The sequence below is a fragment of the Theobroma umbraticum genome, unplaced genomic scaffold (genome assembly GCF_002168275.2).
Source record: "Theobroma umbraticum cultivar Fairchild unplaced genomic scaffold, ASM216827v3 scaffold_95.0, whole genome shotgun sequence".
In the NCBI taxonomy this organism is placed as follows: Eukaryota; Viridiplantae; Streptophyta; class Magnoliopsida; order Malvales; family Malvaceae; genus Theobroma; species Theobroma umbraticum.
This window is the reverse complement of record NW_018397257.1, coordinates 4,855,230-4,873,596: the sequence shown is the minus strand read 5'-3', so window position 1 is coordinate 4,873,596 and position 18,367 is coordinate 4,855,230. Positions and strand designations below refer to the sequence as shown.

General features: G+C 35.1%; 2 protein-coding genes and 1 non-coding gene across 3 annotated transcripts; 2 read left to right on the top strand and 1 right to left on the bottom strand.

Moving 5' to 3' along the window:
• Positions 1 to 2,363: 2,363 nt before the first annotated feature.
• LOC110412743 (origin of replication complex subunit 1B-like) lies at positions 2,364 to 11,848 on the top strand. Its single transcript, XM_021423358.2, has 16 exons — positions 2,364 to 3,506; positions 3,607 to 3,742; positions 4,616 to 4,768; positions 4,870 to 5,007; positions 5,093 to 5,244; positions 5,323 to 5,422; positions 5,553 to 5,675; positions 5,766 to 5,927; positions 6,032 to 6,089; positions 6,199 to 6,377; positions 6,525 to 6,636; positions 8,402 to 8,472; positions 9,557 to 9,652; positions 10,069 to 10,145; positions 10,770 to 10,853; positions 11,514 to 11,848. The coding sequence occupies exons 1-16, from the start codon at positions 2,611 to 2,613 to the stop codon at positions 11,575 to 11,577; spliced, it is 2,601 nt and encodes an 866-aa protein (XP_021279033.1). The 5' UTR covers positions 2,364 to 2,610; the 3' UTR covers positions 11,578 to 11,848.
• Positions 4,676 to 4,753, top strand: LOC149527436 (small nucleolar RNA snoR28). The gene has a single exon (XR_016351030.1). It is a non-coding gene; the product is annotated as a small nucleolar RNA snoR28 (small nucleolar RNA).
• A 382-nt stretch (positions 11,849 to 12,230) lies between the features above and the next one.
• LOC110412236 (RNA-binding (RRM/RBD/RNP motifs) family protein) lies at positions 12,231 to 17,313 on the bottom strand. The gene is made up of 8 exons (XM_021422755.2): positions 17,111 to 17,313; positions 15,604 to 16,087; positions 14,816 to 14,889; positions 14,612 to 14,742; positions 13,819 to 13,915; positions 13,307 to 13,465; positions 12,632 to 12,732; positions 12,231 to 12,546 (listed from the first exon to the last, which is right to left on the bottom strand). Exons 1-8 carry the CDS (start codon positions 17,243 to 17,245, stop codon positions 12,456 to 12,458), a joined length of 1,272 nt encoding a protein of 423 aa, XP_021278430.1. The 5' UTR covers positions 17,246 to 17,313; the 3' UTR covers positions 12,231 to 12,455.
• Positions 17,314 to 18,367: the final 1,054 nt, after the last annotated feature.

Sequence of the window (18,367 nt, the reverse complement as noted above, 5' to 3'; positions counted from 1 at the left end):
GAATGTGAACAATGGACATACTACAAAATTTTGGCTTGATGAATGACTGTATTATGAACCTAATTTCTCTTTTGCAACAAGGGATTTATCTAAAGCAAAAGTTAATTTACTTGTGGTGAGCTATTGTGATGAGTATGGAAATTGGGACATTTAGCAACTTAGTTCATCTTTACCACATGTCATTTGAGTATAGTGGTGATTTTAATTGATCCAAGTAGTACAACTATAGACACAGGGGTTTGGAAATTGACAAGTGATGGTGTTTTTACTGTTAAATCAGCTTATGAACTACGACTCATTTTCTAAAGCAAGCCATTGGAAGTCTGTGTGGAAGTTAATAAGTTCTAGTAAGGTTAGAGTTCTTATTTGGTGCATCTTGCACAAGGATTTCCCTACATTGGAGTGACTCCTGAAAGCCATTTGCAATTGAGTGCAGTATGTTCTCGTTGCAGTACTCTAGCTGAGACTTTGGTGTATGCATTGTGAGATTATGGTAAATCAAAACTTCTTTGGCTTCAATTACGTTCAAATGTGCATGGTAATGATTTTTTCCATGATGATAAAGCCATGGGTGCTAAAGAATTTGACATGCAAAGATCTTGTGGAGGGTATCCTTTGGATTATTATTTTTATACATGCAATCTGGATGCTATGGTTTTGGAGAAATAAAACTTTATTTGATAATTCTTTTATTTGGCCTTCCAATGCGAAACAACAAGTTTAGATAAAAGCAAAGGAGGCATGCAAAGGCAGACTCATGAATTTTTCTTACTGGTATCATTAGGATGACTTTTAAATTTTTTTTTTCCTCAATCCAATATCTGTTGGGAGAATACTTAGATCAAATTCAACATGACTTTATTTAGAAGAATATTGTTAAGTACTATCATTAATAGAATTTTGTTGTTGTTGCTCAGTATTTGAGTCTTATGAGATAATTTTTTTTTCTTTTAAAATATCTTTCTATGGTTTATTTATTTAAAATTATAAAATTTGTTAAAAATTACTACTCATTAGCATAAAATTAAAATATTAAAATTAAATAAACTATGTTCTTATATAGCAAATTATCAAGTTCAGTAATTAATAATATGATAATTTTTTATTTTTTGATAAAAACTAAATATAAGCATTCACAACTCACAGAAAGTTAAACACAAAAATAAAAAAATCAAATAATATATTTACAAAATAATTCAAAAAAAAGACTCATAATATCAAAATATTATTTGACATGCAATACTATTTTTTATTAGCTAGATTACAATTATGAACCCAAATTATCAAATTAAACAAAAAAAAATTTAGACATTAAGTATTTAAAAACTTAATTTGAGTTAAAAATTACTTACAAATGAAGCTTAGATGAGTTGTTTTGAGAGAATGAAAAACATAACCAAGGATTGAGAAAGGGAAGGACTTGAATTTTTAGATAAGAAGAGTTGTTTAGATTTTAATTTTTTTAATAAAATCTTAAATTATAAAAGGAAATTTTTTTATCTTTCCTTGTAATATTTAAATATTAATGCATAAATTACTTTTTGATAAATTATTTTTACTTGAAGTCTTTAACCCCATTTCTTATAAAATTGCAAAAAAAAAAAAAAATAAAAAGCAATGAATTCATTAAAATATTATTTACCTTAAACCTTTGATAAATAATATAAAAACTAAAAAATTTTAAGGACACCACGCCCTCGAACGTGGGTATGCCTATGGAGGCGTGAGACATGTTGGGTAGAGATATTCATAGACTGAAGTAGGAAGTTGTAATAGCAGGGGAGAAGCCTAAAAATGAGTATGTTGAGCCGAATGTTGATAGTAGTGCCAAGAGACAACCTGGCTTGGTTGCCTCAAGTGGTGTGATTAGGGATGAGTATGGAAATTCGATAGCCGCTTTTGTCAAGATATTGGCATTTTTTTGACTTTTAACAATTGAGTTATGTGGCATTTATTAAGGCTTGAAACCCTATTGGAATAGGGATCTTTTTAAAATTCGAGTGAAATTTGACTCTTTGTTAATTTTATAAAAATTTTTATTCACATTTTAATATTAAATCTAAACATTCCGTTACTGAGAGGAATTCAGAAATTACTTCAATAAAATTAAAATATTATAATTTTTTATATACATTAAGAAGTCAATCAATGTCGATTGAATAATCACATTTATAGATAATTTGAACTTGAGATTATATATTTTTAATTATGCTTTAGATGGTATTAATTTTTATTTATTTGTAAATATTTTAAGCATATTGTGACCTAAAATGTTATAATAAGTTCTATAGATCTTTTCTCTTATATATATAAAATATTACTTTTCAAAAACTTATTTGTGTAGAACAAATGGAGTCCAAAAACCGAGAGAAAAAAGAATCTTATACATGCACAAAGGGCACAAAACAATAGACGGACATTCTCCAAAACCGAGCAGCAACACGCAACGTTTCGATGTTCATAAGGCGTAGGAAACGGAGGGAACATTTCCCGCCAATTCTCTCTCTCCTCTCTAAAGACTCCTCGTTTGGCCATCTATTCTCTGCAAAACCCTAGCCAAAATCCTTCCATATCCACCGTCCGTCGGTCAGTCCGTCCGTGAAAGCAACCATGGCAACTGAAACTCCAAAGAAACAGCTTCAATCCCCCAGAAAACCCAAACAATCCCCCAATAATCTCAAAGTACAGTCCTCTCCTCCTTCCATTTCTCTCTCCCCTCAAACCCCTCAATCCCTAATCCCTCTCCAGCCTCCTCTTCGCCGATCCTTGCGCCGAACTTCGCTGCTTTTCAGTTCAAAACCCATAGAGGATTCCATAGAATATGAAAAATCAGATCCAAAGACGCCTCGAAAGGCTCTGGAAGAAATTGGGAAATTTTCGGGGCAAAGTCGAAAGGGGCAGAGTAATGGCGAGAGGGTAAAGACTCCAAAAACCCCGAAAATCCCAAAAAGCAAGAGAAATGATGAGAATAGGAAAACCGCAAAGTTGGGTATGCTGGGTGAGGGAACGGTTGAGGTTGAGGTTACATTGTCTTCAGCGACACCGGAGGTCTTGGAGACTAAGAGGAAAAGAGGGGAAGATAAAACTGTGGTACCAAGAGCTATGGCTACAAGGGGTTCGAAGAAGAAGGAAAAGAAGAGGGTTTATTATAAGAAAGTGTTATATGATGAGGGTGAGTTTGATGTGGGAGATGATGTGTATGTGAAGAGGAGAGAGGACGCGAGCTCGGATGATGAGGTTCCTGAAATGGAGGAGTGTAGAGTGTGCTTCAAGGTAGGGAGGAGAGTGATGATTGAGTGTGATGATTGTCTAGGTGGATTTCACTTGAAATGCTTGAAGCCGCCATTGAAAGAGGTTCCTGAAGGGGATTGGGTTTGCGGGTTTTGCCAGGCTCAAAAACTGGGGAAATATGTTGAGTTTCCTGAGCCTCCAGAGGGGAAGAAGCGGGTTAGAACTCTAAGGGAAAAGCTGCTTTCTAGTGATTTGTGGGCTGCCCGTATAGAGAGGTTTGGCTAAATTTGTATAAACGGATTGCATTTTGTCTATTGGTGATTAATCATGTATGTGGACAAAAATAAGATGAATTTTTTTGTTGGATTTGTGCAGTTTGTGGAAAGAAGTAGATGGTAGCTTTTGGTTCCGGGGGCGTTGGTATATGATACCAGAAGAGACTGCAAGTGGAAGGCAAACCCATAATTTGAGGAGGGAGCTTTATCGGACAAATGATTTTGCTGACATTGAGGTAATGGATAATATCTGTTTGGATTGTAAATTTATTATTAGAGGAGCAATGATCATCTATAACTGTGTATGTGAGAATATGTCGACGGTGTGATGTCTTTAGCGAATTTTCTTTTCCTGGTTGATTATATGACAAGAGAAATGATCATCCTTCTCTATTCTTGAAGAAGCTCCTTACTTGAGTACAATTTAATAGTTGCATTTATGTTTTCATACAGTATATGTGCTTGTTATATTTGTTACTGATAAGTTTTAGATGCTGCTATTCCCAGGCAGATAAGGGGCTTGTATGTTAATATCCACAATAAAAGGGTCTTCCTCTACAGCCTATAGTAAAGTTGTAGAATCTTACTAGTCCCTTTAGTAAAAATAGATATTGGATAAGGATCATACTTGCAGAGTCAAGCCTGCAATTCCCTACTTATATTTTTTAGGGTTTTCCCCCATCTTTCCAGTTTAGTCAAGTTGAGATTAGGGCTTAGCTGACTTGAGTCTCCCATTAAGCTAGAGACATATCATTCAACCCAGCTCCTAGATATGTCTCTTACACTAATTGCCTCAATTGATAAGATAGCAGCCATAAGAACTTACTGTGGTTATCTAGTCCAAAGGTAGATCCATCAAGTAGATGGTCTTAGGAGATAAATCTAAAGATTTAAAAATTCGGCACAGTTGGTTAAAATAAGAAAGAGCCTGCCTTGAAGAGATGTATTATAGCAGGTTTCTTCGTAGTAATTGATTCAAAGAGGTTGTATTCTCTTCCTCTCCTTTCTAGGATAATTAATTTCCTGCCAACTGAAACTGAATGAATCCTAATGCCTTAAGCTTCTGAAGGAGTTTACTGAATTAAGGTTTCCAACCATTGGCACTGCAGATGGAATCTATCATCAGGCATTGTAATGTTATGAGCCCCAAAGAATATGCCAAGGCCAATGATGAAGGGGATGATGTTTTTCTATGTGAATATGAATATGATATTCACTGGCACAGTTTCAAGCGTATAGCTGAGATTGATAATGATGAAGCAGTAAGCAGTCAGAAAACTCAATTCCATTCAAGTGGTTTACTTTACTAAAATAGAGCTCATACTGTGTTGAAATTATTTTTTTTTTCTTTTGTTATTTGTAGGATGATGAACATGCTGACGATGATGAAGACTGGAATTCTTGCAAGGAAGCTGACTCTGGAACAGATGAAGATACGGAATATGAAGAGGAAAGCACAAGGAATGCCCAAGCCAGACTGTCCACGGCTCATCTGGCTGCAGTATGGATAATCTCTTTTTATTGCACATTCTTAATTTGGTCCTTGGTAGTTGCAAGATACTTAGGCAGCTATTTGATTGGTACAGAACTCTCGGAAAGGCCATTTCTTTGGACTTCAAAAAATAGGCACCAAAAAAATCCCAGAGCATGTCAGATGCCACAAGCAGACTGAGCTGGAAAGGGCAAAAGCAACACTTTTATTGGCAACATTGCCAAAGTCATTACCTTGTAGGAATAAGTATGTGAGACTTGATAGCTTTCTTGTCTATTTTAGCTTTTCTTTAGAGACATTGAATGCAAAGTTGCTATGGTGCAGGGAAATGGAGGAGATAATGGCATTTGTAAAAGGTGCCATCTGCGATGATCAATGTCTTGGACGTTGCCTTTATATTCATGGTGTTCCTGGAACAGGCAAAGTATAGTCCATTGCTTTTCTCAACACAATTTTTTCTTCTTATTTCAAATATGCTGATATTATCTGTTGTTGAGGCTGATTAGAAAAGGAGACTTACTTATTTCGTCTTTTCATTTCACATGCAATTGCAGACAATGAGTGTATTGGCAGTAATGAGAAACCTCAAGTCTGAAGTTGATGCAGGAAGCATAAGACCTTACTGTTTTGTAGAGGTTAATGGTCTAAAGTTGGCATCACCAGAGAATATTTATAGGGTAATACAGAATATACTAACTGCTTTAGTTCACCTTTATATAACTGTATCTCTGGTTGTCTTTTAATATTTATATGCTATAATCTTATAGGTTATATATGAAGCATTAACTGGACATAGGGTTAGTTGGAAAAAGGCTCTGCAGTCACTGAATGAACGTTTTTCAGATGGAAAGAAAATTGGCAAGGAGGATGACCGACCTTGTATTCTACTCATTGATGAACTTGATCTTCTTGTAACCAGAAACCAGTCGGTAACTTGTTTGTTTTATGATGCAACCAACGGTGTTTTGTTGTTTATTTATTTTGATTGAAAGAATTTGTCAGTTCTAAAACCATGCCTTTCTCTAAATCACAGGTACTATACAACATTCTTGACTGGCCTACTAAGCCACATTCCAAGTTAATTGTGATAGGTATGCTTATTTCTTGATAAGGAATTTTGAAAAGCTGTGTGCTGTGGTACTTGACAATGGTGATGATAAGAATAATAGATTGATATGAATTTTTTATCTTTGAATTCAGGAATTGCAAATACAATGGATCTTCCAGAGAAGTTGCTTCCTCGCATTTCAAGCCGAATGGGTATTCAGAGACTCTGCTTTGGCCCCTATAATTATCAGCAGCTTCAGGAAATCATATCAAGTCGTTTGACAGGAATTGACGCATTTGAAAAGCAAGCTGTAGAATTTGCTTCAAGAAAGGTTAGTCCACTTGTTATTGTTTTTCCATGAAATTAAGTTTTCATGGTTTATTTTCATCTACTAAAATTGATGCCAAAGATATGCTTACTTTTCAAAAAGACTACTACTCTCCACCTTATTTTCAAGTATGTCATATGTGTATTTCAGGTAGCAGCTATTTCAGGGGATGCACGCCGTGCTCTAGAGATATGCAGGCGTGCAGCAGAAATAGCAGATTATCGTATCAAGAAACAAATTTCAACTGTGAATTCTTCTACAGGTAAATAAGCTTTCTAGAATTATTAGAACTGTAATTTAAGGCCATTGCTGAGGTGTTGGATACATTTTACACATGCCTACAGACAAGTACCATTTGTGGCGTGTTACTACAGTTGATGCCTCAAGTGCTGTAATTTGTGCCCTTTTAAAAAAAAAAAAAAGGTGCTGCAATTTACCTATAGGAGGCACAGATGCAAATGGTACTTGACTTTTTAAATGTCAATATGTGCATTTGCTAATGCATAAACTTATATTTTTAATCCATCCTATATGTAAATTGCGGAGGTCTGTCGAACTGTCATTCACTTTATAGAGAATGTTTGGTATCTTACTATTGTATTAGATGACCTTCCCTTGTCTAGGCATCACCTGATAATACTGTGGCAGATGCTAATTGTCATAAATCTAAAATGACAAATCATAGCTTAAACACATTTGCTCCATCATATGATAAGGAAGGGGGAGAAGTATGATTTCTAAAGCCTTTGCAAGCCTTCTCTTCCATAGGCTGTTCTTTTTATCTCTTTTAATGTTACTGGCAAAATCCAAGTTTTATAAAGTTAAGATGCATTATTATAGCATATTGTTCTTTTTTATTTGACTATTTAGGCATCAAATTAAGTCAATGTTTGGGCCTGGTAAATTAAGTCGAGGGGATAGATATAATTGTTTTTGTTTATTACATTGGTTCATTTACTTGGGGCTATCATGTAAGGACCTTGGTCTCTGGAGCAAAGACAATGGAGCAAAGACAGTGGAGCAAGACAAATAAAAAAATTGATTATGTCCTATTGCTTGGATAAAGGGTTTAGTCTGTGCTTGTATTTGTTTAAGAACCCCAAGAAACAACTGCTTTTTCTTCTTTCCTTAAAAGGAGGAAAATGCAAATCATTAAGGGTATGTATTAATTTGCATATAACAGGAACTTAAAACTTATATCCTCCATGAACTGCATAAATAATTTTATTTGTATTCCTTTCAAACAGGGTGTGCCTATAGTATTTTCTACTTACTATTCTATTGAAAGTCTATATGGTTGCCCCTAGTCTCGTTTAATCATTAGCAGATATGTAAAATAACATTAAAGTTCAGTCTATTTTTATGATTTATTATTGTGCAATTTCCTTACATTTCTGTGTTTTTTCCTACAAATGTTACATTGTAAAGGTTATGAAAGCTTGAGTTTATTCTATATTTGTTTTGTTCAACTACTTAAATATTTTTTTAAATAAAGTTTGTTTTGGATTCTAATGATAATAAATCAAACACTTTCAGAATTAAACTGTATGATTGATTTTCATTTCTATTAATTAGAAGGTAGATTATGGGCACAATTTTTTTGATCCCACCAGCAAATTGAGTGATGAATGTGTTCTTTATCACAAGATTATACAAATGGGCACATATGATAGAGCTCTTGTGCTAGTGAAAGTTGAGACCTTGATGTTCATCTTGGTATTTAAATGATTTATTAGCACAGTTGTAGTTACAATGTGTTTAGGTTCTAATAATTATGAAAGATATAGCTTAGCTTGCTAGGTTTACAGAACCATATTTCCATTCACCATTGGCATCATAGTGCTTTTACTGCCGGATGTTTCTATGGATTCTTCTGCTTTTTGATAGCATACTCTGCTGCACAATGTTTGTTTTAGATGAATAAGTACTGTTACCCGTATTTTGCATGTCAGTTCATCAGTAACATTCACACAATTCTCAGCAGTTGTTCTGATTTCTAAATAAATATATGTTTTACCATTCCCCAGGGAAAGATATTGTTACCATGGCCGAGGTTGATGCAGCCATTCAGGAAATGTTCCAGGCGCCTCATGTACAAGTAAGTTGAAGATCAATTATATATCCGCAAATTACAATTTTTAGTTGTCTTTCTGTTTCTTACTTGTGCACTTCCAAGGGAGATGATTAGCAATGGTTTTCATTGTTTTCAAGTGAATCGTGTATTATATTCACTGTGATTCTGATGTTTATCTTCCAACTGCATCCTTAGAAGTCTTTGTAGATAAGAACAGATGTGGACAGACAAATCATTCCTTAAATAGCATTTTAAAGAACAGCAAATACTATATTTAGTCATGGAAGGCTAGTTGCTTTGTTGTGATGTTATGGTGAGGTTATATTGGAACATTTCATTAGTATAGATTTCTTAAATTATCTTCTTGCCATTGCACCTTAGTAAAGTCAAATTTATTCAAGGAGAAAAGGAAATCAGCATAATCATTTGAATAAGGTTTGAATTTATAGCGGTGTGAAATTTCTAGAAAGTTTTTGCAGATTTATACCCTTTGGACCTCTGGAAATTTAAATAACGAGGAATTAAGTTTCCAGTAGATTTTTGGACTATTTGCAGGGAATGCTTGCATCAGATGATGAAATGAGCCTACCCAAACTATCTTAGAACCTTATATTTTTGGGGAACTTTTGATGCCGGTTGTGTGGCCTTTTCTGCCACATTTTTTTTTTTGAATAGTATTTAGAGCTTATAAGTTCTATAGGCTAGGTTTGACCAAAGTCAAGAACTTGACTGGACTGACCACACTGATGGGATTGCTTTCCTCATCTAAAACCTGAAGCTGGCATTATAGAAGCCTACCAAGAACTGGCATTCCTACTTTCACTCAGGCACCCGATCTTTTAACAGAAGATTTAATAACAGACAGGAGAAAGGCTGACCTACTTTCTAAGACAGTTGCTCTAGTTTCATTTTGAACTCTATCTCTTGGGTTCTTAACTGACCTTCCTCTTTAAGGTTGGTGTATATTCAGAACTTCACAGAGTCCGGAAAATATATATTATATTATATTATTCTTTAATTGAGATATGTTAGCCATGAGAAAAGGACTTACACTTGCATCAGTTTTTTTATATCATTACGAAATAACTTAATGCATATTCTTTTGCAGGTAATGAAAAGTTGTTCTAAACTGAGTAAAATTTTCTTAACGGCAATGGTTTATGAGCTCTATAAAACAGGGATGGGGGAAACTACCTTTGAAAAGGTCGACACCTTAACCCTGTTTCTTCTATGATCTTTTACTTTTGATGCTAGAATCTTTAGGTGTCATTCCTCAAGTACAGTGAGTACTATTATTTTCACCTATCCAGCATATCTAACTTCACCTTTGCATTGTCCTTCGCAAAGATTTAGAAACTCTAGTCTATCAGTTTTCACATTAATGGTATTTTCTCTCAAAAAGTTAGTGGTAAGTAAAAACCTTACTCCAGGTGAGACTAGATATAGTACATAACTGAATCCCGGATTGCAAAACACATCTCTACAAGAAATGAAGGTAGCTGGGTTTCTCTGTATTGGTGTTTTCTTTTGATGCTCTAATGAAATTAGTAGGTACTATTTTTAGTTGATCGGATGTTAACTTCTGTTTGTGCAAATTTTCTAAAAGATTCCATGTTGCAGTTGGCAATGACTATTTCATGTCTCTGCACAAGCAATGGAGAAGCATTTCCTGGTTGGGACACACTTTTGAAAGTTGGGTAAGCATCTTCTACTGTCTTGTTAACTCAATAGAGAGGATATGGTTCACCATTTTGTATGCTAAAATGGTATTTTTACATGTTATTTTGGGGACTAGCCTGACAATAATTTGTTTTTTTATATTTATTTGTGGGATCCTTGAGGAAATTTTATGCGTTGATGGTGCAAATCCTGTTTTAAGCCATGGAGTCTGAAAATTCTGTTTAAGAAGGTTGATGTTACCATTGGATTTTACAGTTAGTTGCACTAGGTTTAGCTTTGGCAAAGAACCTATTTTATTCAATCTAAAGCCTGTTTTAAGCCCTAATATTTCAAAAATCACTAAGAAAAAGTTATTCTGCTTTGCTTTCATTACCTTATTTTTGTTTCTTCTGTACCAATTAAGTAATAATACAAGCAAATTTGTACCCAAAAAATTAAAAAAATACAAGCTTGTTGATGAATTTGGATGAACGCATGTATCAATTGTTCTGTGAACTTGTATGTTCCTTAAGGTATTAAATCAAGCCAGCTGGAGTCTATACAATTCAGATAATGGATGGCCATCGTGGCTTAATGGGTGTGGAAAAAGATTATATATGTAATTGGTTTTTCTTTTTATTATCCCTTCTCCTTTATGGCAGCTGCAAGCTTGGAGAATGCAGAATTATCCTGTGTGAACCAGGAGATAGGCACAGGTTGCAGAAGCTGCAGCTCAATTTTCCCAGGTTAGTTCTCTAGCAAGCTTTCAGCCAACAGCAATTATGGCATGCTTCCGATAACAAATTACGTAGACAATTTCTTTGTATTACGTAGATGCCTTTCTACAATTTGAACATGCAACACAAAGCATTATTTGATGGTGGGCTATAATTTACTTGAGCGGTAAGCCGTGGGCACCACTGAGGGGACTGTTAATCTGATAACTAGTAATTAACTTTTAGATATTCGGCATGGTTGTTCTTACAATAGTAAAGATCTACTTTGACCAAATTCATTGGCCTTTCTAGTTCTTGACCTTAGAGCTCTCTATATCAGTGCCAATAAAGCTGTTCTTTATTTTTTTTTTTAATGTTATTTGAGTTCAAAAGAGGGTTCCAGACATTGCAGACATACAGCTGTACTTCAGCTAAAATCTCGTGGACTAATTATTTAAACTGAATTGCCTAGGATCCTAGGTCACCCTAGCATGTAGCTTGTGGCTAATTGGTTTGCATCTTCTGTTATCCTTGTATTTTGATGTAATAACTTCCTGCTTCCACAATCGTTGTAATGTATAATTGGGCTCGTCTTTCAAAGTATACTGACATTGCATAATCAGATGACAACATATGGAAAATGTTTGGGCAACCCTGTCATCTAACCTAATTCAGTTTGCTCTGTGGCAGTGATGATGTGGCTTTTGCCCTGAAAGACACAAAGGATCTGCCATGGTTGGCCAAGTATCTATGATTCAAGAAGCCTGCAATTACATTAAATTCTAAATTTGTAGCTACAGTTTTGCCTTCGTTCCCATTTTAAGATCCCCACTTCTTTTCCCCTGTATTTCAATCACATTCATGCTGTCATTGCAATGTTTTAGCTATATGGTATTTGGAAGAGGAAATTGTTCCATTTGAGGCATAGCCACCTCAGTATGAAAAATACTGAGATGAACTGTTAGTGTTTGTGATTTATTTTTTTAATTACAGTAAGAAAATAGACTTGAGAATTCAGAAAATAATATCTTATGCCATTGGCTCTATCTTGTTCCTACAATTGTCGGATTTTACTATGCCTTTCGCTGGGATGACAAGACTATTGCTGTGGCTTTAGGCTAAATGTTCTTAGAAACCAGAAGTTTTATAACTCCCTACGATCGGATAAGTCCTTTTTCGGTTCAAGCAGAAGATAAGATTTTTTATGGTAGTTTCAGAAACATTTCTCCGATTAAATTGGGTGGTATCCATTTGTAATCGCATGTTACAATATTTCGTTATATGAACACCCTAAAACTTTGAAGATCTCCAACCAGCTTGGGTTTCAATCCACCCTGATACGATCCTCTACTCTCTCCTATCAATGTAACAAGAAAACATACGAGGGACCAACACGGCGGAAAAATGTTGAACAAATAAACAAAGCTACAATCAATTATGCGTCAATGTTCATCCTAAGGGCATTACAAGTGTGCCAAATGTGAGCAGAAAGCAATCAGGCTTTAGAAATCCTTGTCATTTTCTCTCATCTCCTGTCGGGTGATTCTTGCAACTAAACGCGAGAAATTTGATTTTCCACGTAACCACAGAAGTGTGATGATCACCATTAATAAAAGACAGGTAAATATAGGCTCAAGCTTGTGGCGATGTGGAGGAGGTTCTCAGCCATAAGGGCCGGCCTAATATGGCACTTCCATGGACAGAGAGGTAGGCGGCATTTAACCTAGCAACAACAACCAAAGACTTCAATTAATCATCGAACAAACAATTAACCCACAATTAACAGAACCAGAGGTTAGAAACTTTACTTATCAACATCAGGTGTAGCCAATGGATCATATGACTCCTCCCTTTGCTCTAGAGCTGGGAAAGCACCTGCCATAGCTGCCATATCTTGAGAACCTTCAACCTGCAAATCAAGCATCAGTCACATAGTTAATTTTAAGCAGATTGGGGTTTCATTTCATTTACTGTAGCTTCCCTACTGGCATTCAGAATAGCAAATCACTTGATATTTTAAACATCATGCAGCTAGGTAAAAAAGGTTCCTCATGTTCTTAAGGGCATTCAGATCAGTAACTGCAAGTCATATTATGCACTTCAAAACTTCTCAGTGGCTAGATTACATATGTGGGCTTTTGCAAAGACAGTGACACAAGTAGTAAGTATGGGGAAAGCTGAGTTGATTCTATAAAAACACACTATAAATGATACTATAACATCAATAAGGCTTGGAAAGTGCACAAGCAGTGGCACAAATGGTCGATGTCGTGAAGTGTTTCCCCTGTTCTGCATCATTCATTCTTAATGTAATTACCAACAATCCAACATGGTCAGATTTAGAAAATAACGACTGCAAGTGTATGTAGCTTACACTGCGAAGTTATTCTAAATATCTGTACTAATATAACTTGTTGTGAGAAAACACTAACAGCAGTAATTGTTAGATGCAATGATGACGCTAATATGTCAAAACCTCTTGCCTGTTGAGGATATTGTGCATAGCCAGCATATGCACCATATGCATACAGTGAGGGATCCTGGGTAGCCCCATAAGCATAAGCATCATAGCCTTGTCCATAACCATAGTATGCGCTCCACTGACTTGGATCGGCTTGTGCACCCCAACTACCAGGTAGGTCCTAAAATAAGTAATACCATATATTGTCAAGCAAAGTAGCATTCATTGCTAATAGAAGATTGACCATAGACACAATATTCATCTAAACCTACCAACCTTATATAGTGAAATAGCAGTTCACATAAACATATATGACAATAATGAGCATCTACTATTGTAAATTCGTTCACTGTACATTTCCTACCATTTTTGACATGAAATAACAGGTTTCTTTCTTTTTCCTCTTTGCGGAGGGGGGTGGAGGGAGTTCAAATGAAACAAAATATAACCAAAATCAATGCTATGGGACATAATGCTAAAATTATTTTGGCAGATAACTCAATCAAAGAGTGAATTTGATATACAAAATATCACCTGCTTTGCTGTTGGGCTCCTACCCCAAGAAATGCGAACAAGTTGTTGACCAATCATTTGTCCCTGCATCCTCTGTATAGCTTCCTCAGCAGATGTCCTGCAGAAAAAAAATAGAGAAGTCACAGAAGTTATTAAGCATCAGATCAGATAAAGGAAAGGCAACCAAAACACTTAACTAAAATACACAAGACAAAAGGCAGCCCTACTTGATTATTTTTACAGCTAAATTTTTCATCAGCCTTCACCATTAATCTTTATACAACTCTTGTCTAAGGGGAAAGAAAACTGTAACAGGTCATCTAGATAATAAATTAAAGAGAATTTACTCATGAAATAAATTCTAGCTCATAAATGATTTAATAAACACTCCCTCCTTGCCCCATGACAGCATAGGGGAATAAAGAAAAGATAACCTAAGCTTCACACCTAGGGTTCCTTGATTGCATCACACAACCAAGAATAAAGAAGATCTAAGCACCACACCTAGTGCTCCTTAGGAGTCACCTATGGTTGATGGCATCACACAATCACAATAGCAACAATAGGCTACTACCAACCATAATCCTAAAAGAAGTAGAACTCCTATTCTATGCAGGACTTTAAAAACCAACAAACTTGACATTTAACACAAACCTAATATAAATGTAAAATACCAAACAGAAGCCTAGATTTATAAACTATTACAATTAAGCCCCATAAATATAAAACTACTTTAGACTCTAAAAAACTAACAAACTTGACATTTAAAAACAAAAACTAGGGGAATCTTGACATATAACGAACTTGATGTTACCTGGTTGCAAACTGTACAAAACCACATCCTTTGGCTGCAGGAATCTTGACATATGCAATCTCACCTAATGGTGAGAATAATTGCTTCAGTTCCTCTTCTGTGACATTTGGATCCAAGTTGCCAATAAAAATCTGCAAAACATAGGACAGTTAGTCAAAGCGATAAGAGATAATTCCTGAAACAACTTGCCTATGCCTCACTAACCGTGGTGTTAGTACTATCATTATCTGGTGGAAGCACCTGCACAGGAGTTGTGTATGCTGGAGCTGGATATACAGCTGCAGACATATCCATGGGTAAGTGCATTTTAGAATTTCTTTCCTTCATATGCATTTAAGTCACTAAGTCTTCATACATACATGAAGCTAATATCAAGTATGGCCACAGTACCAAAGAGCAACATAAAGATAGATATAGGTACAGGTAGTCAAGTCCTTAGACCACCAACCCCGAACAAGTATAAACATTGATGTACATCAAGTCCACATCTCAACTAAACTAACAAACAATGTGAACATAAATAAATAAACCTCAATTGACATGGAATTAGCAAAAAAGTTGCATACAGAGCAAGAATTCCAAACAAGTGCGACATTTAAGTTATGAATAGAAACACATTCTTGTGAGAAAATATCCTCAAAGCAACATATCAGCAATGTGATCTTCAAAGTGTACGAAATAACATTAATTTCATTGCTTTACTGCTTCATCAAATCACTATTAAGCAAGAGAAAAAAGAGCGAACTGCATTACAGACATTGGGGTAGATTTGAGAATTGATATGAGTAGCTACAAATCAATTTAAAATTATCAAGTGATGCCGTTTTTTCATCATGCACCCAGGTAATAATGGATAGCACAATCAAATTGAGCGCAGCCACACAAGGGCAATGGACCAAACAGAAGAGTGACATGATTTCAGAGGCAAGAAAATGAATAAATGAATCTGGCTATAGTTTTCTTTTGGCAAAAGTTAATGAAAGGAATAAAACCTTTTGCCACAGCATACTGCTGCTGAAAACCAGTGGTCTTCTTAGGTGTTGCTGCACTAATACGCATAGCTCTAGTTGAGCAATAGACACCATTCATCTCGGTCATAGCACGATTTCTCTCAATCTCATCAGAAAATTTAACAAATCCATATCCCTTTGAGCGTCCAGTATTTGGATCAGTCACAACCTTGGCACCTCTAACAGATGGATAGTGAGCTCGAAAGGTTTCTTGCAATAGATAATCTGTGACATCAGGTGCCAAATCCCCAACAAAAATAGAATGCTCAGGCCCAGGATCTGTACGTCTTTCTCCAATGCCAAAAGAAGCCCAATTTAACCTGAACATTTGATCTGTTCCAGGCATTGGTGTCCCATTGTAAGTCTGCAGTATCCTTTCTGCTGCCGCATGAGAAACAAACTCCACAAATCCATATCCCTCAGGCTGGCCAGTGATCTTGTTACGTATAATTTTTATTGAGACTAGCTGCAGAGATCGGAAATAATGGCTCATTTTGAAGGCAACATCCACTAGAAAGCTACAAGCTTTGAGTTAGGGTAAAGGAAACAATACATCATTGAACTTTAGCATCTGATGAATTTGATAATACCTGAATTCTAAATTTACTGAATTATTGTGAATGTTGCAACCAATGCAATTCCCAGAGTTTTCACAAGTTTGATGATGGCTTGAACCAACAACGGGTATGCATAATAGGTGAGGTTAGAGCAACTGAATAGGATAAAACAAATGGTAGAAGCCAAGACAGATTATTGCTAGCATCCTATAATCAATATTAATTCAACTAGCCTGATAATTGACAATCTAGTGAAGCTCTTCTCTTAGCTCTCTGCTCTTATCAGCTGAGCATTAGTCAGATTTGTAACCTGGCTCTTACTTTGTGCACATTGAAATTACTTGCGGCAAAAGGCAGTTGGGTTGATTAACGCATAGGTTTTAGAAACCTCTCAGTTATCCCTCCTATGTTTTGCAGTGGCAGCCAAATTGCTTTCACACACTACAGTCCTTATTTAATTCATGTCACATTGCTTTGCAGATGTTTAAAAAAAAATTAGCACATGCTTCTAAGCCATGTGCTATATACAGGTGATTTTTTGTTTCTTGAACTCATAAGTGATTTAATAATAATTTGATAAAATTCATATCTACTCAACTGTTGACATTTGGCCCAAAAAAACTCAATTATGGATAGGATCCTATTTCAATTTATAATTTTATTATTGAACAAAATGTGAACAGATAATTCTAAGAACACAACGAAACTTGAAATCCTTTTACATCTAAAAAATACTTTACCACCATCAGCATTTTCGTATGTTTTACACATAAAGACAGCCTAGAAAAACTCCCACAACAAATTATAGTCATCAAATTAAGCAACGACCAAAATTTATTCCAATACCCAAAAAAAGAAAACCCAGAAATATTATAGATAGATACATAAATTTTGAGTATATAAAGGAGAGAGAGGGGGACAAGTATGGGAACCTCGCCAGTGTGAGCGAAGCAAGAGTTGAGATAGGACTCATCGACCCAAAACTGGAGGTCTCCTATCCAAAGCGTACGGACTTCCTCTAGCGATGTTGGATGGTGGTGGTGTTGTGGTGCTGCTATGGTCGCCATTGCTTATGGTCTTTCTGCCGCTTTCCGCTTTGCCAAATTCCACACAATCTCCCCTTTCTTTTCAACGAAAGCTCTGGGTTGAAGGGTCCATAGGCGAATCACGGGCTGGGCCTTGCTCTGGCTCTTGTTTCTCTTTCCCAGCCTTCAAGTTGAAAAGGTCTTCAAGGCCTTTCTTGGATTATTATTCCTCGAATTGCGAATTGGCTTAAATGGTTTATGGTTATACGCGTGCCAATTTTTTAACTCACTTGTACAGTTCGTAAGATTACTTTTATTTCTTTTCAAATTTTTACAATTAAAGTGTAACTCTGTATCGATTATTATTGGTCTCAAAGTTTTTTAATTTTATAAACGGGTTTAAGTAATATTTTCATTTATTTACTTTTTAACTATAATTTAATAAACATGGACAATTTTTAAATATATTTATAAAATATAAAACCTTTATGGTGAATGTATAAAATAATTTTAATTATATATACACACACATAGTTACATATACATTATGATAAAATATTTTAACTCTACTGACAAGCTGAGATAATTGATACATAAATCATTTGTACAATGATCTACTCGTATATTGTTTTTATTTGGATTTGTTCGAACAGTTTAAGAAAATTTAACATTAAGGCCATATATAGGGCAATTTTCCAAACATTAGTTCGCTTTGCTGGTATCATTCACGTACTGATGCACTCATGAAAAGAATTGTTAAGACAAGAATAATTTTCATATATTAGGGTAGAAAATTGACAAATTCATAGACATTGATGTGAAAAACCTTCCCTTGATCATTCTAAAAGAATATTTTGATTTTTCTTATCTTAAAATACTATTTTTAATTTTCTAACCGTGAATACAGTTATTTAACCGTTAAAAAAATGTAACCTAATATCATATAAACATTATAGACTCAAATACCCTCTAAAAACACTGCTCAATCTTTCTTCTCTCCCAGAAACATTAAACCAAAAAAATAAAAAAATAAAAAAAAACTAAAAGAATTTTGATAAGCTGTTTCTAAATTTTCATATTTTGCATTTTAGTCCACTTGAAAAATCTTGTAATAATCAACAAACATTGTTCCAATTCCCTTTTTTTTCCTTGGTGTTGCTTCAA